The 17,923-nt window shown below is 50.3% G+C and overlaps 2 protein-coding genes across 2 annotated transcripts in view; both read right to left on the reverse strand.

Annotated features, from left to right (window-relative positions):
• TTLL12 (tubulin tyrosine ligase-like family member 12) overlaps positions 1-14,430 on the reverse strand; it is a 34,856-nt gene extending 20,426 nt beyond the window's left edge. The window contains exons 1-3 of the mRNA XM_011984061.1: positions 14,339-14,430; positions 128-167; positions 19-48 (exon numbers count right to left, since the gene is read on the reverse strand). Coding sequence (XP_011839451.1) covers positions 19-48; positions 128-167; positions 14,339-14,430 — 162 coding nt within the window. The remainder of the gene's footprint in view (positions 1-18; positions 49-127; positions 168-14,338) is intronic.
• Positions 14,431-15,114: 684 nt separating this feature from the next.
• SCUBE1 (signal peptide, CUB domain, EGF-like 1) overlaps positions 15,115-17,923 on the reverse strand; it is a 146,016-nt gene continuing 143,207 nt past the window's right edge. Inside the window, exon 22 of the mRNA XM_011984062.1 lies at positions 15,115-16,045. Within this exon, the coding sequence (XP_011839452.1) occupies positions 15,893-16,045 (153 nt within the window). The 3' untranslated portion in view covers positions 15,115-15,892. The remainder of the gene's footprint in view (positions 16,046-17,923) is intronic.

Below are 17,923 nucleotides of genomic sequence, written 5' to 3' on the forward strand. Positions count from 1 at the left end.
CCGTGTGCGCACGCGCGCCCGATGGGGGCGGAGCTTTTCTCGCTCAGCCTGCGGCGACCCAGGGGAATGCCGGGAGGGCGGGGTGCCTATGTCCGGCGCTGTCAGGACAGGAAGAGGCTCCACCTACTGCCGGGAAGGGGGAACTGGGTGACGCGGCGCTGCTGTTCCTGCACCAGGCACACAGGGCTCGCAGGCCCCCGCCCCGGGGGAGTAAGGAACTCTCGATTCTTGTGAGTGCTTCACCAGATTTGGATGCTGCAAAATCGTGGCCCTTGTCAATTATATTTGGATTCGGAATGTCAGTTGATCCAATTAAGACCAAGTGTACCTGTCAGAAGAGTTTACTTCTACATGTCAGGATGTTGAACTGGCGGTGGTGGCGGCGTCTGTAGTCCCAGTTACTCGAAAGGCTGAGGCGGGAGGATCGGTTGAGCCCAAGAATTCAAGTCCAGCCTCCGCAACATAGCGAGACTCCCTCTTTAAAAGACAAAAACAGTTCAGTTACAGACTTTCAAAAGACATTCTCTTTTGAACTTTCATTGAGTTTTATTGCTCCATAGGGATATATTTTAATGTCTTCCTGTTTGCAATATTGTAAGAATTGTAATTTGCTAAAAAAACAAAGGCTGAGAATTTTTTTGAGTTTCAGACGCTATTGTGATAACATGTTTGAACTGAGTTTGAACGAAATGTGCCAGTTCAGAGGACTTGTTCGATTCCATTGTAGGAAGCAGGTGGGTCTGCAAAGGCTCAAATTTCCGAACTCAAGTTGGCGAGGGCTGCAGAGAAAAGCATTTTATTTATTTATTTATTTAGAGACAGAGTTTTGCCCTTGTTGCCCAGGCTGGATGGAGTGCAGTGGTGCAGTCTTGGCTCACTGCAACCTCCGCCTCCCGGGTTCAAGTGATTCTCCTGCTTCAGCCTCCCAAGTAGCTGGGCCTACAGGTGTGTGCCACCATGCCTGGCTAATAGTAGAGACGGGGTTTCACCATGTCAGGCTGGTCTCGAACTCCTGACCTTAGGACCTTAGGTGAGCCACACACCTTGGCCTCCCAAAGTGCTGGGATGACAGGCGTGTGCCATTTGTGCCTGGCCTGGCTTTTTTTTTTGAAGTGGAGTCTGGCTCTATCGCCCATACTGGAACTCCACTTTGCAGGTTCAAGCAATTCTCCTGCCACAGCCTCCCGAGTAGCTGGGACTACAGCTGTGCACCACCATGCCCAGCTAAATTTTGTATTTTTAGTAGAGACGGAGTTTCACCATGTTGTCCAGGCTGGCCTTGAACTCCTGACCTCAGGTGATCTACCCTCCTTGGCCTCCCAAAGTGCTGGGATTACAGGTGTGAGGCACTGTAGTGGCCTTTTTGTTTGTTTTTTGAGACACAGTCTCATCTTGCTCTGTGGCCCAGGCTGGAGTGCCGTCGCGTGATCTCGGCTCACTGCAACCTCTCTCTCCTGGGTTCAAGCAATCCTCGTGCCTCAGACTCCCAAGTAGCTGGGATTACAGGCATGCACCACCACACTCAGCTAATTTTTGGATTTTTAGTAGGGACAGAGTTGCACCATGTTATCCAAGCTGGTCTCAAACTCCTGGCCTCAAGTGATCCGTCCACCTCAGCCTCCCAAAGTGCTGTGATTACAGACGTGAGCCACCTCGCCCAGTCAGAAAAACGTGTTGTTAATACTATCACACTGAAGTACTTTTCTGAGGAAAAATTTGATCTAAGAGAAGAGTCATGATTTACAGGATGATATGTAAATCCACTTCTGCAGATCCACTTGTTGTTTTCAGGCACAGTCTTAAAATAATTACTAACTTTTGATAGATGTGATGCTTCTGAATCAGAATTGTATCATCTTGTTTGAGGCTGGTGATCTATCTTTGACCTCCATGATGGAAGGTAAAGGTTGACATTTTGTGGAAGTTTCACCTTCATAATCAACTTTGAGAAATCGAAATTCAGAACTTAATTTATAATGAAATATGAGTTTCTGGAATGTTTTTGTTTTAGTTTATTGCTCCGGAAAAAGTTATATTGCACAGTAGGAGTAAAATATTAAATATTAATGTATGAACTAGCCTTATACCACATTAAAGGGGACAAAACCACCATGGCCGCAAAAGTGTTCAGCCTTCTCTATACAATGTAGAGTGGAACCATTGCCTCCATTTCCCACACATTTCATTTACACCTGACCTATAATTTCCCTAAGGCTCCACGTATCTTGCAGGACACAGAACAGGCACAACTCAGGTTGTAAGTAGGCAGGGGCAGCAGGATCTCACTGTGACTATTCAGTAAATATTGAAGAAATTATTCAATAAATAATATTATATTGCAATTAGGTAAGAAATATCTTCTTCATAGACCTGATCATTGCAAAATTCCATCTATATATATATATTTTTTCTTTTTTTTTTTTTCTGAATCAGGGTTTTCCTCTGTCACCCAGGCTAGAGTGCAGTGGTTCTATCATAGCTCACTGCAGTCTTGAACTCCTGGGTTCAAGAGATCTTCCTGTCTCAGCCTCCCAAGTAGCTGGGAGGTACACTAGGTGTGTACCACTACACCTGGCTAATTAAAAATTCCTTTTGTAGAGTTGAGGTCTTGCTTTGTTGCCCAGACTGGTCTCAAACTCCTTATTTCAAGCGATCCTCCTGTCTTGGCCTCCCAAAGTGCGGGAATTACAGGTGTGAGCCAGCATGCCCCATGCCCAGCATTGTGATGCTATTTTACTATATTATCTATTTATTTTGAGATGGAGTTTCGCACATTGACCAGGTTGGAGTGCAACGGTACAATCTCAGCTCACTGCAGCCTCTGCCTGCTGGGCTAAAGCGATTCTTCTGCCTCAGCCTCCCAAGTAACTGGGACTACAGGCGCGCACCATCACACCCGGCTAATTTTTGTATTTTTAGTAGAGATGGGGTTTCACCATGTTGGCCAGGCTGGTCTCAAACTCCTGACCTCAAGCAATCCACCTACCTTGGCCTCCCAAAGTGCTAGGATTACAGGCGTGAGCCACTGCACACGGCCTGACTATATTATTTCTCATGCCTTATAGTCATGACTATGTAGATAGTATATGTCATACTCACAATTATTTTATTATCAGCAACCATACAAACTGAAACCTGTTGTCTTTGACACTTGATGAAAAAACTAATTCTGTAAAATATTTAAAGATGTTTATTCTGGGCCAATACGAGTGACCATGGCCCAGAGTACAGTCTCAAGAGGTCCTGAGAAAGTGTGCCTGAGGCGGTCGGGTTATAGTTTGGTTTTATACATTTTAGGGAGACAGCTGTTAACAAGCAAAGACATAGGTCGATACCTGGAAGGTGTACATTGCTTCCATCTAAAAAGGTGGAGTATCTTGGGGAGGGGGCTTCAGGTCACAGGTGGATTCAGAGATTTCCTGATTGGCAGGTGGCTGACAGACAGAGTTAAGCTTTGTCTAAAGATTTAAGAAGTCAGTAGAAAAGAATGCTTAAGATAAAGGGATTGTGGAAGCCAAGGCCGTTGTTACCTAAGAAGTTTCTTAGGTGGCAGCCCTCAGAGAGCATGTGATGCAATGCCAGAGTCAGGTTGAAATTCGGTATCTTATTGCAACAAGGAGTCTGTTTTGTCAGTCTTATAATTTTTATTTTTAGGCCGGGCGCAGTGGTTCATACCTGTAATCCCAGCACTTTGGGAGGCCAAGGTGGGGATCACCTGAGGTCAGGAGTTTGAGACCAGCCTGGCCAACATGGTGAAACCCTGTCTCTACTGAAAAATATAAAAATTAGCCAGGCGTGGTGGTGGGCACCAGTAATCCCAGCTACTCGGGAGGCTGAGGCAGGAGAATTGCTTGAACTTGGGAGGTGAAGGCTGCAGTGAGCTGAGATCATGCCACTGTACTCCAGCCTGGGCAACAGAGCGAGACTCCATCTAAAAACAATAAAAATAAATAAATAAATAAAAATGAGAGTTTCCCTGCACAAGCTCTTTCTCTTTGCCTGCTGCCATCCATATAAGTCGTGACTTGCTCCTCCTTGCTTTCTGCCATGATTGTGAGGGCTCCCCAGCCGTGTGGGACTCTTAAGTCCATTCAACCCCTTTCTTTTGTAAATTGCCCAGTCTTCATCAGCAGTGTGAAAATGAACTAATACAGGCAGCTTGGATGTTAAAGGCAAGATGGATTTGGTCAGGCCAGATCTCCTTCACTGTCATAATTTTCTTTCAGCTTCACTCTCCAATAGACCATCCTCTTGTGGTAATAAGATAGCTTCAGCGGCTCCTGCCCAGCCCACATTCTCCTAGGTATCCCGTCCTGCTGGGGAAGACAGCCTGAGTCTCAGTTGTCTCAGGTACTGGTCAGATCATGTGAACATTCCTGACCCAGCCCCTTTGACCAGGAGAATGTGAGGCTCTGACAGGGCAGGCCTCTTTTACATGCTCCTCCCCAAATGTAAACCCAGTTGTGTCAGATCCCTACTTGGAACCCTTTGTGGTTCAACTCTTCATGTGAGTTCCAAGGCTCTGTGTGAGCTGACACTGCCAACCTTTCCAGCCTCTTTTCATCACACTCTTCCCCTCACGCTGTGAGTCCCTGTCTCTCTGGTTGTCTTCGGCTCCTGGAAAGCATTGTGCTCTGTCTTCTGCCAGAAAGCCCTTTCCCCCATGCTCACTTTGTTAATCCTGACTCATTCTTCTCAGGGGAAATGTTCTAAAGAGGCACTGAATGTGTATTTAATCAACATAAAATTACCTGTCTCCTCCCATTACCGCCACCAATCCCCCCCACCCCCACCACTGGAAAAAAGAAGAGAGAAAGACAGAATACTGACTATTTAAGTAAAAACACTTGACAACCAGGAGATACAAAAAGAAAACCATTATGCACTTCATGTTGTTTCTAAAAGCAAAAGATGAAGTTCTCATGGAAAGACTTCTTCCCTATACTAAAAGAGAGGGCAACACTCTTTTCTTCAAGGACAAAAAATTGAGTCCAGGAGAATACTGTGCAGACTGGTGGGAGTCACTTCTGTCTTTTAGGCCTCCTCACATAATGCAGTCATGTTTTCACAGTTCACTATTCTCGGTCCAACCCAGTGTATTGGTAACTGACTTAGGCTGTGTTACCTAAAATTTGGCTCACAATCTTTATAAGTTGGCGTATTTTAAAAATTCTTAAAGTTTAATCTTTTCCCATTTTGTCAGAAAAATAATTTGGATCCAACTGTTTTTTATAAACTGGTAAGTATATATATACATAAAATTTATTTATTTATTTATATTGAGATGGTGTCTTGCTCTGTTGCCCAGGCTGGAGTGCAGTGGTGCGATCTTGGCTCACTGCAACCTCTGTCACCTGGGTTCAAGCCATTCTCCTGCCTCAGCCTTCCAAGTATCTGGGATTATAGGCATGTGCCACCATGTCTGGCTAATTTTTGTATTTTTTATAGAGATGGGGTTTCATCATGTTGTGAAGGCTGGTCTTGAACTCTTGGCCTCAAGTGATCCACTGGTGTTGACCTCCCAAAGTGCTAGATTACAGATGTGAGCCACTGTGCCTGGCCTCTTTGTCCATTGTTGTTGTTGATACAGAGACAGGGTCTTGCTTTATTGCCCAGGCTGGTCTTGAACTCTTGGCCTCAAGTGATCCACTGGTGTTGACCTCCCAAAGTGCTAGATTACAGATGTGAGCCACTGTGCCTGGCCTCTTTGTCCATTGTTGTTGTTGATACAGAGACAGGGTCTTGCTTTATTGCCCAGGCTGGTCTTGAACTCTTGGCCTCAAGTGATCCTCTTATCTTGGCCTCCCAAAGTGCTGGGATTACAGGCATGAGCCTCTGTGCCTGGCCTTCTTTGCTCTTTTTGTTGTTGTTGTTGTTTTTTTTGAGAGGGAGTTTCCCTCATGTCGCCCAGGTTGGAGTGTAATGGTGTGATCTTGGCTCACTGCAACCTCCTCCTCCTGGGTTCAAGCAATTCTCCTGCCTCAGCCTCCCAAGTAGCTGGGGTTACAGGGGCATGCCACCACGCCTAGTTAATTTTTTTTGTATTTTTAGTGGAGACGCAATTTCATCATGTTGGTCAGGCTGGTCTCAAACTCCTGACCTCGGGTGATTCGCCTTCCTTGGCTTCCCAAAATGCTGGGATTACAGCCACTGCTCCCGGCCTGTTCATTTTAAAGTTAGGTTATTTGTCTTATTGTTGAGTTGTAAGAGTTCTTTACATATCCTGGATACTGGATGGAGTCTTATCAGACATGATTTGTAAAGGTTTTTTTCCTATTATGTTATCTTTCCACTTTCTTCACAGAGCCCTTTGAAGTACAAATTTTCAATTTTTGTTACGTCCAATTTATATATTTTTTCTTTGGTGGCTTATTATTTGTGTGTTACATTTAAGAAGCCATTGCCGCTGGGCGCAGTGACTCACGCCTGCAATCCCAGCACTTTGGGAGGCCGAGGCGGTCGGATCACCTGAGGTCAGGAGTTCGAGACTCGCCTGACCAACATGGTGAAACCCCATCTCTACTAAAAATACAAAAAAAAATAGCCGGGCGTTGTGGCACGTGCCTGTAATCCCAGCTACTCAGGAGGCTGAGGCAGGAGAATCGCTTGAACCTGGGAAGCAGAGGTTGCGACGAGCTGAGATTGCACCATTGCACTCCAACCTGGGTGACAAGAGTGAAATCTGTCTCAAAAAAAAAAAAAAAAAAAAAAAAAGGAGCCGTTGCCTGGGTACAGTGTATACTGCTTGGGTGATGGGTGCACCAAGGTTTCAGAAATCACCACTAAAGAATTTACTCATGTATTCAGACACCACCTGTTCCCCTGAAACTTAACGGAAATAAAAAATTGAAGTTAAAAAAAAAGGAAGCCTCTGCCTAATTCAAGATTCCAAAGACTTATTTATCTGTCTTAGTTTCTAAGAGTTTTATAGTTTTAGCTGTTACATTTCAGTCCTTGATCACTTTGAGTTGATTTTTTGTGTACGAGGTAGGGGTCCAAGTTCCTTCTTTTGCATGTAGATATTTAGTTGTCCTAGTACCATTTGTTGAAAAGACTATTTTTTTTTCCCCCATTAAATGATCTTGGCACTGTTGTTGAAAACTAACTGATGGATGATAAATTTAAGGGTTCATTTCTGGACTCTGAATTCTATTCCATTGATCTATAGGTCTATGCTTCTGCTAGTACCACACAATCTTGATTAATGTAAGCTTGTAGTAAGTTTTAAAAATGAAAAGTGTGAATCCTCCAACTTTGTTCTTTTTCAAGACTGTTTGGCTACTATGGGTCCCTTGCATTTCTGTATGAATTTTAGGATTCACATGTCAGTTTGTGCATGAAGCCAGCCAGGATGTTGATCATTACTGCATTGAATCTGTAGACCAATTTGGGGAGTACTGTCATCTTAACAATACTGTCTTCCAACCCATGAATACAGATCTTCTTTAATTTCTTTTCTCTTTTTGTGAGACGGGGTCTTACTCTGTCATCCAGGCTGGAGTGCAGTGGCTGAATGTCAGCTCACTGCAACCTCTGCCTCCTAGGCTCAAGCGATCCTCTCACCTCAGCCTCCCCAGTAGCTAGGACCACAGGTGTGTGCCACCATGCCTGGCTAATTTTTTGTATTTTTGGTAGAGACAAGGCTTTGCCATGTTGCCCTGGTTGGTCTCGAACTCCTGAGCTCAGGCTCTCCACCCTCCTTGTCCTCCCAAAGTGCTGGGATTACAGGGGTAAGCCACTGTGCCCAGCCTACAACTGATTTTTATATATTGATCTTATGTCCTGTAACCTTGTGAATTTCATTAGCTCTAGTAATTATTTGTGGATTCCTTAAGTATTTTCCATATACAAGATCAGGACCTGTGAAACGGGTAATTTTGTTTCCGTTCCAGTCTGGATGCCGTTTATATTTTTTTCCTGCCTACTTGTCCTGGCTAGACCTCCAGCAGAGTGGTGCGGGCACACATCCTGGTCTTGTTCCTGCACGTGATGTTTTTAAGACATACCCCTTTTGTTGCAGGATGTTAACTGTCATAGCTACATAATATTTAATTATGTGACTATGATGCAGTCTTTCACTAAGAGACTTAGGTTATCTTAAGCTTTTTGCTCTAATAAACATGAAGCTATGAATATTTTTGTATATTTCCTGGAACATATATGTAAAAAAGAGATTCCCCATTTGTATGTAGTCAGTTGATCTATATCCTCTCTGATTCTGATTTTATCACACTTATTTTTCTTTGCCAACCCAGTGCTACCATGGTATATTTTTGTTGTCTTAATTTATCCTTCCATTTGTGTGTGTGTGAAAGCAAGTTTATCAGAGAAGAAACAAAAGCATGACTACTCCTAGGCAGAGCAGCCTGTATTTCCATTATTATTAACGAGATTGAGCACTTTTTCAAATGGTAATTGGCCATCCTGTTTCTTCTTCTGTGAAATGCATGTATATGTCTTTTGCTCAGTTTTTATTTTTTATTTTTCATTTTTTGTAGAGATGGGGGTCTCGCCATGTTACCCAAGCTGGTCTCGAACTCCTGGACACATGCAATCCTCTTGCCTTGGCCTCCCGAAGTGCTGGGATTATAGGTGGGAGCCACTGCACCCAGCCCTAGATTTCTTTTAGAACCTGAGGAACGCTGTGGGCCATATTCCCAGAGAAATAGAAATGTGTACCTGTGCATGCACATACACACACACAGAGCATTGTGTGCCTAATTTCGACGAGTCGTATGTTCCTTGAGGCTCACTGTGACCATGACTTCCAGATTAAAGGCCCAGTGTCAAAGAACAACTCTTGGCTGGGCATGGTGGCTCACGCCTGTAATCCCAGCACTTTAGGAGGCTGAGGTGGGTGGATCATGAGGTCAGGAGGTCAAGACTATCCTGGCTAACACAGAGAAACCCCATCTCTACAAAAAATACAAAAAATTAGCCAGGCATGGTGGCAGGTGTCTGTAGTCCCAGCTACTCGGGAGGCTGAGGCAGGAGAATGGCGTGAGCCCGGGAGGTGGAGCTTGCAGTGAGCGGAGATCGCGCCACTGCACTCTAGCCTAGGTGACAGAGCGAGACTCTGTCTGGAAAAAAAAAAAAAAAAAGAACTCTCATTTCATCATGAGTTATGAGGGGAAATGGGATTTGCAATATGGACATTTTGCCTTCTGCCAGTTAGGAGCATGTCTGTTCCCTCAATGTGGGCGCCCCCTGCCTCTGCACTTAGATCTCCAGCTCGCTGCTTTGTTTTCCAGAGGTTACTGTAGCTTTCAGTCCTCAATAGCGTCATGAAATTTCTTCCATTATTTTTTCTTTTCTGGATTCCAGTTAGCATTTCCCCCCAACTCATGACTTTTGCTGAATAAGAGAAAAGAGCAATATTTAGGTTCATTTCCTGTTTATTATTAAAGTGATTTTCACAAATGTTTCATTACATGCATATGGAGGACATGATGGATAAAACAAAACTGAATATTGGTGGCAACTAAAAGGAAGATGTGGTTATGTCGGTATTTGTAGGCAGAGTCGTTGCCAAGTGCCTGGACGATACCGTGCCCTCACAAGAGCCAGAAGTGAAGCCTGCGGGCCTTGAGCACAGCGCCCTGGTGTCCTGTTCCCCGAGCGACGTGGCCTGGGTCTGCTCGGCATGTTGGAGGTTCTGATCTCAGTGAACAAGACACCCGGCATTGGTCAGCTCCCTCTTCCTCCTCCTGCTTTCTGCCACCCATCTGCTGAGGGCACTGGGCACTCTTACTCGCATCTCTGCAGGGCTGTGCTGGGGCCTCCCCAAGGGCAGTGGGGACACTCGGCAAGGGCACTTGAGCCTCGGGCCGTGTCTGCTCACACTGGCACAGTGAATGCCCTGTCTGCCTGGTGGGGAAGGCAAAAGCTGTCCTCTCTCCAAACGAGTTTTTCGTGCTTGTGAAGGAGGGAGGGAATGTCACTGAAGTCACCCTGGCCCCGGATCCTCCTGTTCTCTCCCCTCCCTGCAACCTTCTCTCTGTCTCTGAACTCCACCGCGAGGGCTGACCTGGCCCAGTTTCCAGTCTGTAAGCTTCCGATTGATCAACGTTTTAGAGACATTTCCTACGCTGGGATTAGATGGGCTTGAGTTTGATTCCCAAATCCAGGGACTACCAGCTCTTTGCCTTGGGCATGTCCTGTGGTCTCCTGGAGCCTTCATTTCCACATCTAAAGAATGGTCTTAACCCCACCATCCACACAGGGCTGGGAGGATGGGATGTGTGGATATTAGAGGGTTGAGCCCAGAGCCCAGTGGGCACTGAGTGAGCGTCAGCTTCCCTGCCCTTCCCTTCTTCCTGTTGGGGCTTGGGGGGTGCAGACAGTTCCAGGGGGCTCACCCAGGGGCTCTGAGTGGCATGGTGCAGCAGGTGACTGGAGAGGCCTTGAGGCCATCGCAGCAGGTGCTGGGAGGGCACGCAGGCCATGCCTGTGTTGTCTGGGCTCCAAGGATGTTTTGCGCACACCTGATGTCCTTTCCAAGAGCAAAGCAGGTGGGATCAGGCCAACCCCAGCTCTGCCTGCCCAGGACTTACTCCTGGAAGGGCCAGGGATCTGTGGGTGCTGTGGGGGCAGAGGCAGCCGCAGGAGAATAGGAAGAGCGCTCTGCTCTCTCTCCACATCCTCCCTCACCCCTCATTACATCCTCTGCCCTTAGCCTGAATGATGTCGGCTCGGCACGGACACCTTGTGCATCTTTGGTGAAAAGGGACCTCAATGTCAGCTGCAGTTTGCCAGGGCAACCAGACTTCCTGAGCATGAACCAGGGGAGGTGAAAACGGCTGGACCCCCTGCGTGAGAAGGAAGGCTTCTCCCTGCGGGGCAGGCACTGTGGCAGGCAAGGTGAGCAGGCTGTCCGGGGCAGCTTGTCTGCTGTCCGGGGGAGCGTGTCTGTTTGTCTGTCTGCTGTCTGCGGCAGCTTGTCTGCTGTCTGCGGCAGTGTGTCTGTTTGTCTGCTGTCTGCGGCAGTGTGTCTGTCTGTCTGCTGTCCGGAGAAGTGTGTCTGTCTGTCTGCTGTCGGGGGCAGTTTGTCATCTATGCAGGGCACCAACTCCCTGTCTTTCTAGGAGCCTGGCACACGGGAGGTGCTCAGTAAATGTTTGCTAAATGACTCAACTTACTTCAGTATCTTATTTTTTTCTGCTGGGGGTGGTGGAGGTGCCGGAATAATATTCAACTCCAAAAATGTACATTAAGCATCGGTATGGCTTAGACAGGCCAGGAGCTGCCTCCCGTGGACAAGCCCGGGGAGCGGCTTCACGGAGAGGCTGCCTGCGGACGGCGCGTCTCTGGAGAATGAGCATGAGAGGGAGGCCGTTCAGACAGAAACCATGCTCGCTAGAAGTGGGGGAAATGGTTTCTCTCCCAGGGCTTTCAAATTTGGCCTCTTGTGCCATCCTTGTCTGGGATGTTTTGGCCCATGTTTTCGCTGTATTTTATCTGTGTGTCCCAAGCCAATGGGTAGCCGGAGAGAAAGCTGCCCGAGGCCTCCACCGTGGGTCCTGCAGCCTGGGCCACCATGGAGGCAGGGCAGGAGTGGGCCACACTGTCCCTTTGGGGAGCCAGCGTTTGGGAAACTGCTCACCGCCTGGCCAGCGCGACTTGTGTGGGGCAGAGGCACTGAGGCTGGGGAGCGCAGGCTGATTCTGCTGCTTGAGAGGACGGTGCAGAGCCCAGAGCAGGAGGAGGGAGGTTGGCGTGGCTGTGGCTGCGACGCTCTGGCGCGGGGAAGGATGGGGAGAGGCTCTGGCGCGGGGAAGGAATTGGAAAAGGCACAGCCTAATCTGGGCAGCGGATGAGGCCGCCTGGCTGCAGGCTGCCCTCAGCAGCTACACGAGCCCTCACTCACGGAGGGCCTGGCTGGCTTCGAAACCCTGCCGCAGATTCCTTCCCTTCCCGTGGTTTGTTTCTGGAAAGTGGAAACAAACTTGGGGGGAATGCCGGGAATGTGAGGCAGAAAAGTCCCCCCACACCTGGGTTCCCCCTAACTCCTGGGAAGCTGTACGGGAGACACTCTGGTTTTCCATGCCTGTCTTCACACAGGTCCTTCGGTTCCCTAGGGTGCAGTGCTCCACTAGGAGCTGACCCAAGCTCAGAGGAGCCTGGAGACCCGGCATCTGCCTCCGTCCCAGCCAGATAGCAGGGCAGGGACTCTCAGCAGCCTGCTCGCTTCTTGGCGCCTCTCCCTGGAGCACAGTGTGCAGCGCTGGGGACCTCATCAGCTGCTCAGGCGACAGTCGAGGAGGGGCTATGCTGGCCTCCCCCTCAGACAGCATAGGGGCCTCCGGCACTCTACACCCTCAGCTTCCATCTTTTCTTGGGCTTTGTTACGTGGATCCATCCTACCTGGCCCAGTCCTTGTTTCCCACTTCTCTTTTCTCTACACCTCCATCTTGAACCAGGTGGAATAGCCACTTCACATCAGTCAAGCTGCCGTTGGCTTCAACAACACACCAACTGGAAGAAATGTGCTTTGCTCTCCACGGAGTTCTCCTTGGGACCATCCTGCCCTGAGGCCCAGGGTCAGCTCTAGTTTTAACAGGGGGACCCCAAGTTCCCCAGTGTGAGACTGATGTGGAGACTCAAGACAGAGCCCAACCCTGGACTTCAAGTAACCCAGATGGTGTGGGACGCCCAGGGGGGCTGCTGGCGACCCTGCGCTCCTCACGGCCTCTCCCGTGGGCTGGGAGCTATAGAAGGGCTTGCGAGGGAAAGCAAGATGAAGGCTGGGTTGCGTCTGCACCTGCCCATCCAACTTTGCCCTGGGTGGGCACGCTGGACACGGTCTGACCACGGTGGTGAGTCCTGGAACATGAGGGGAGGGGAGGCGGGCAGTGGATCTGTGGGTATGTGGGTGGCAACTTTCAAAACCACCCAAAGGAACTGCAGAAAGAGCTCAGAGAGGTTAAGAGTTCTGTTTTTGGAAAGGATTAAAAAACAAACAAACAAACAAACCCTGACCAGGCACAGTGCTCACGCCTGTAATCCCAACACTTTGGGAGGCCAAGGAGGGCGGATCATGAGGTCAGGAGATTGAGACCATCCTGCCTAACATAGTGAAACCCCATCTCTACTAAAAATACAAACAAATTAGCTGGGCATGGTGGCAGGCGCCTGTAGTCCCAGCTACTGGGGAGGCTGAGGCAGGAGAATAGCGTGAGCCCGGGAGGCGGAGCTTGCAGTGAGCCGAGATCGCGCCTCTGTACTCTAGTGGGCGACAGAGCGAGACTCCATCTCAAAAAACAAAAAACAAAAAACAAAAACCCTTAAGTATGATGGTTGATTGCATGGTCGTCTTGGTTGGGTGGAGGATACCCAGCTAGCTGGGAAAACATGTGAGGGTGTTTCCAGAAGAGGTTAGGATGGGAACCGGCAGACTGAGTGAAGACATCCACTCCATCCCATCTGTTGAGGGCCCCAGTGGAACAGAAGGGGGAAGAAGGGAGAACCCTCCCTTTTGGAACTGGGACATCTGTCTTCCTCGTTCTCGGGGCTTTGGATGCTGGGACTCACAGGGTGGCCCCCGGCTTCTCGGGCTTTGAACTCAGACTGAGTGACGGTGTCGCTTCTTCTGGTCTCCCACTCGCAGACAGCAGATCGTGGGACTTCTTGGCCTCCAGAATCTGTGAGCTAATTCCCATAATGCAGCCCCTCACAGCTCTACGTCTGTATCCTCTGGGTTCTGTTTCTCTGGAGAACACTCATGAATCATGAGGCGACACCCGTCCCGGCACCCCCTCAGGAGCTGCTGCTGCAGGCTCACTCAGGAGGACGCTCGCCTCTCATCTTGGGGATGACTGATGGCTCCACAAAGGGAGGGAGGGAGGCCTCTTTCCGGAAACCAGGGCTGGCCTGTGTGGACTGTGGCCAGAGGAGGGGCAGTGGCCCCTGGCAGGGCTTGTTAGTTGACACTGACCTACCCACCAAGTGCAGAGGCTCCACTCTCTCTACACCTTGAGTCGGACTTCAGCAGAGAAGGCAGCTGATGGCAGCAGAGAAGGCCGGGGACCCCGCTGCTGTGGGCACATGTGACAGCGTAATTCCTGAGCTCCAGGCCCTCTTTTGGGCTGTAGAATATGTGATGACCGGCCTACCTCGTCACCAAGCCCTGAACCTCCGGGGACCTCGCTTGCCTGCCTCCATCTGTGCAGTCCTCAGTGTGCCACAGCCTCTTAAACCGTGTTCATGTCTCGCCAGCCAGGCTGGGCCCAGGGGTGACCAGGAGGAACCCTAGAGGCAACTTCAAGCCGAAGAATGGAGTTCATTTTAAGAGTCTCCCAGGTCCCTTGGGATTTTCAGTGTTTGTTAACCTGAAACATACAGATCATTTCCCACGCAGGTCCCGCAGCGCACAGGCAGATGAAGAGCAGGCATGGCCTCCTGGACCTCGGCGCGGAGTTCTGCTGGCGGCATCCCCAGCGCTGGCCTCCCGGCTGGGTGGGACACATGCACTCGGTCATAGTCCAGACTCTCCTTCCCTTGGCATTTCCCTGCTTGCTTCTCTCTCCTGCCACCTTGTGAAGAAGGTGCTTGCTTCCCCTTCACCCTCCGCCATGATTGTAAGTTTCTGGAGGCCTCCCCAGCCATGTTGAACTCTGAGTCAATTCAACCTCTTTCCTTTATAGGAAAGGAAAGAGGTTTCCCTCTAGGTGGGGGCGGCATGGTGTAGCAAGAGGAGGCTGCGCTGGGAGCCAGGCCTCTGACAGCCAGCTCCTCTCTCTCCCCTTTCCTCACTGGCTGCTCTGAGTCTCCTTGTGGTGGCACAGCCTGTGCTCCTGTGAGCAAGGCCTTGTTTCCTGCTGACACCTGGGCATAGTACGGACCCCAAGGTCACTGCCACAGGGTCAGAGCCAAGGCCCCTTCTGCAGTTTATTGCGGGGCCCCTCCACCTCCTAGGAACAGGTCCAAGGGGAAGTATCTTCCACTGAGTCTTGTCCAAGGGCAGTGATGATGCTGGCAAGGGGACGGGTGAGGTCAGCACTCCAGCAGAGCATCTGAGCTAGTTCTCGAAGAATTCGTGTTTGGAAGCAAGTCCAAGGCAAGCTGTGCTCTCCCCAGCCCCAAGGGCTGCCAGCCTCACAGAAACAGAAGGGCAGATGCTGGGAGGAGCTGTTGAATCGTTCAGGGAGGCTGAGAGCTGCTGGGACTCACTGGGCTCATGCAGGAAGGGATGGGGTCACAATTCATATTTACAGTGACCAAAGAGCGTTTTCCTAAAGTACCCACAAATAGAAGTGTATATATATATATTTATATTTATATTTTTATATATATATATAGAGTACTTCTTTAAATGTTCTGTTGAAGGAACGCAGAAACCTCCAGTCTCCTCCCCAGCAGCTCTGTTCCATCCCATCACAGAACCCCTAGAGCATAACAGCCCGGAGCCATGGCCTTGCCTGTGGCTGGAGGAGTTGGCAGAGCGTGGGGCCTGCGGGTGCTAGCACAGGCTCATCGACCTCCCCGAGACAGCACCTTTGTCCCCTCCTCTCTGCCCTGGCCTCCCAGTCTCGGATGACCATGCCTCCCAGAGCATAGGCCCTACTTCCCCTCTCTCCTGAAATGCCAGGCCGGGCGGAGGTCCTGCAATCCTGCTACCTGCAGTCCGTCCGCCAGGGCTCAGGAGAGGGCGCTGTTGGTGTCCTGGGGAAGGGAGGCGGAGGGAGGGAGGGAGGCTTCCTGAAGCAGGGTGCTCCCACAGGGGCAGCGGGTCCGAAGGGTGCCTGGGCTCGGTCTCCATGGGCTGGTTGGCTTCCCTGAAGAGCAGTGCCATGGGGTTCCCAAGGCGACGAGGTGGCCCATGCAGCTCCCACTGTGGAGGGCAGGTGCGCCCTCCGTGGACCAGGCCACCCCCAGGCAGGGCCGCTCCCCCCGGTTATTTGTAGGGCCGCAGGAACCGAGATACTTTGGAGCGCAGCAGTTTGATGAAGGACCGTGGGAACATCTCCTTGGACTCCTGGGCTGTGTACTTGAAGTAGTTCTGGGGATGGGCCAGCACGTCAAAGAGGGCCTTGATCAGCTTCTTGTCCTGTAAGATAGGGTGGGTGGGAGGTGGGGGAGGCTTGGGGCCTGTAGGGTCTGTGGGGTGTTGCCAGGCTGGGGGAGGGGAGAGAGTTGGGCTGGCTCGTGGGTTTCAGGACCCCACAGACCTTTTGGTTTTAATAGTATAATTGGTTTTTATTTATTTATTTTTTTGAGACAGAGTCTTGCTCTGTCACCCAGGCTGGGGTGCAGTGGCGCAATCTTGGGTTACTATACCTCTGCCTCCCGAGCTCAAGTGATTCTTCTGCCTCAGTTGCCCGGGTAGCTGGGATTACAGGCATGTGCCACCACGTCTGGCTAATTTTTGTCTTTTCAGTAGAGACAGGGTTTCACCATGTTGGCCAGGTTGGTCTCAGACTCCTGACCTCAGGTGATGCACCCACCTCGGCCTCCCAAAGTGCTGGGATCACAGGCGTGAGCCACTGCGCCTGGCCCGTAACTGGTTTTTAAATAGATCCTTGGCATTAACTCTTGGGATTCCAATAAGATTTTACTAAAGGCCAGGTGTAGTGGCTCACACCTGTAATCCTAGCACTTTGGGAGGCTGAGGCGGGCAGATCACCTGAGGTCAGGAGTTCGAGACCGGCCTGATCAACATGGCGAAACCCCATCTCTACTAAAAATACAAAATTAGCTGGGTGTGGTGGTGCATGCCTGTAATCCCAGCTACTTGGGAGGCTGAGGCATGAGAACTGCTTAAAACCGGGAGGCAGAGGTTGCAGTGAGCCGAGAGTGTGCCACTGCACTCCATGCTGGATGACAGAGCTAGACTGTCTCAAAACAAATAACAAAAAAGATTTTACTAACAAAGGGTTCCACTGCAAAACAACACAACACAACCAACATTTGCAAACAGAGAACACTCAGCCAAGAGCACAGGCTTTGCAGCCAGCAGATCCCAAATCATCACTTCAGGTCTGCTAGCTGGCCCGCTGGACCTCAGGGACATAGCTTTGCTGCTCTGAATTTCATTCTTCCCTGCACAGAAGATGCCTCTTCTTGGGGCTGTGAGGAAAACGGTCTGCACTGGTGTGAGCAGAGAGCCTGTCCTCAGCGGTGCTCTGTACAGGTTTGCTGTGGGGATCTAGGCAGCAAACGGGGGCTGTCCTCCGGAGCAGTCTCTGGAGGGCACATGCAGTCCCTGCCCTCTCTGAGCCCCAGGCTCTCGTCTCTCTAGCGGGGCACTGGCTGCCACCCTGGGCAGAAACTATGGAGCAGAGGTGAGGCCTGGCGTAGGTCTGGTTCCTGACAGAGTCCCCAGAGCCTGGCCCAGGGAAGGTGCTCAGCAAATGGTGACCACCACCTGTTGGGGCGTGAGGGCTCCTCGTCCTATTGACTCTGGCTGCATCTGCTGTGCCTAGGGTGGACCTGTCCTGGCACACACTCATCTCTGCGTACACATCCACCACACCCCATACCATACACCCACTCACTACACACTCACCCCTACACACATCATACACCCCCACTCCCCATACACTCACCCCTACACAGACCACACACCCACCACACCCCCTCACCACACACACCTCTATATACAAACCATACACCCACTCACCACACACCCCTACGCACACCACACCCACCACACCCCCCTCATCACCCCCACACACACACCTCTATTCACCACATACACCCCCCCACACACCACACACCCACCACCGCCCTCACCACACACACCCCATATACACATCATACACCCACTCACCACACACCTCTACACACACCACACCCCCCACACCTCTATTCATCACACACACACCCCACACACTCCCACTCACCAAACACACCCCCATCTCCATTCACCACACACACACCCCCATACACACCACACGCCCACCACCGCCCTCACCACACACACCCC

Source organism: Mandrillus leucophaeus, unplaced genomic scaffold (assembly GCF_000951045.1).
Source record: "Mandrillus leucophaeus isolate KB7577 unplaced genomic scaffold, Mleu.le_1.0 Scaffold26, whole genome shotgun sequence".
Lineage (NCBI taxonomy): Eukaryota > Metazoa > Chordata > Mammalia > Primates > Cercopithecidae > Mandrillus > Mandrillus leucophaeus.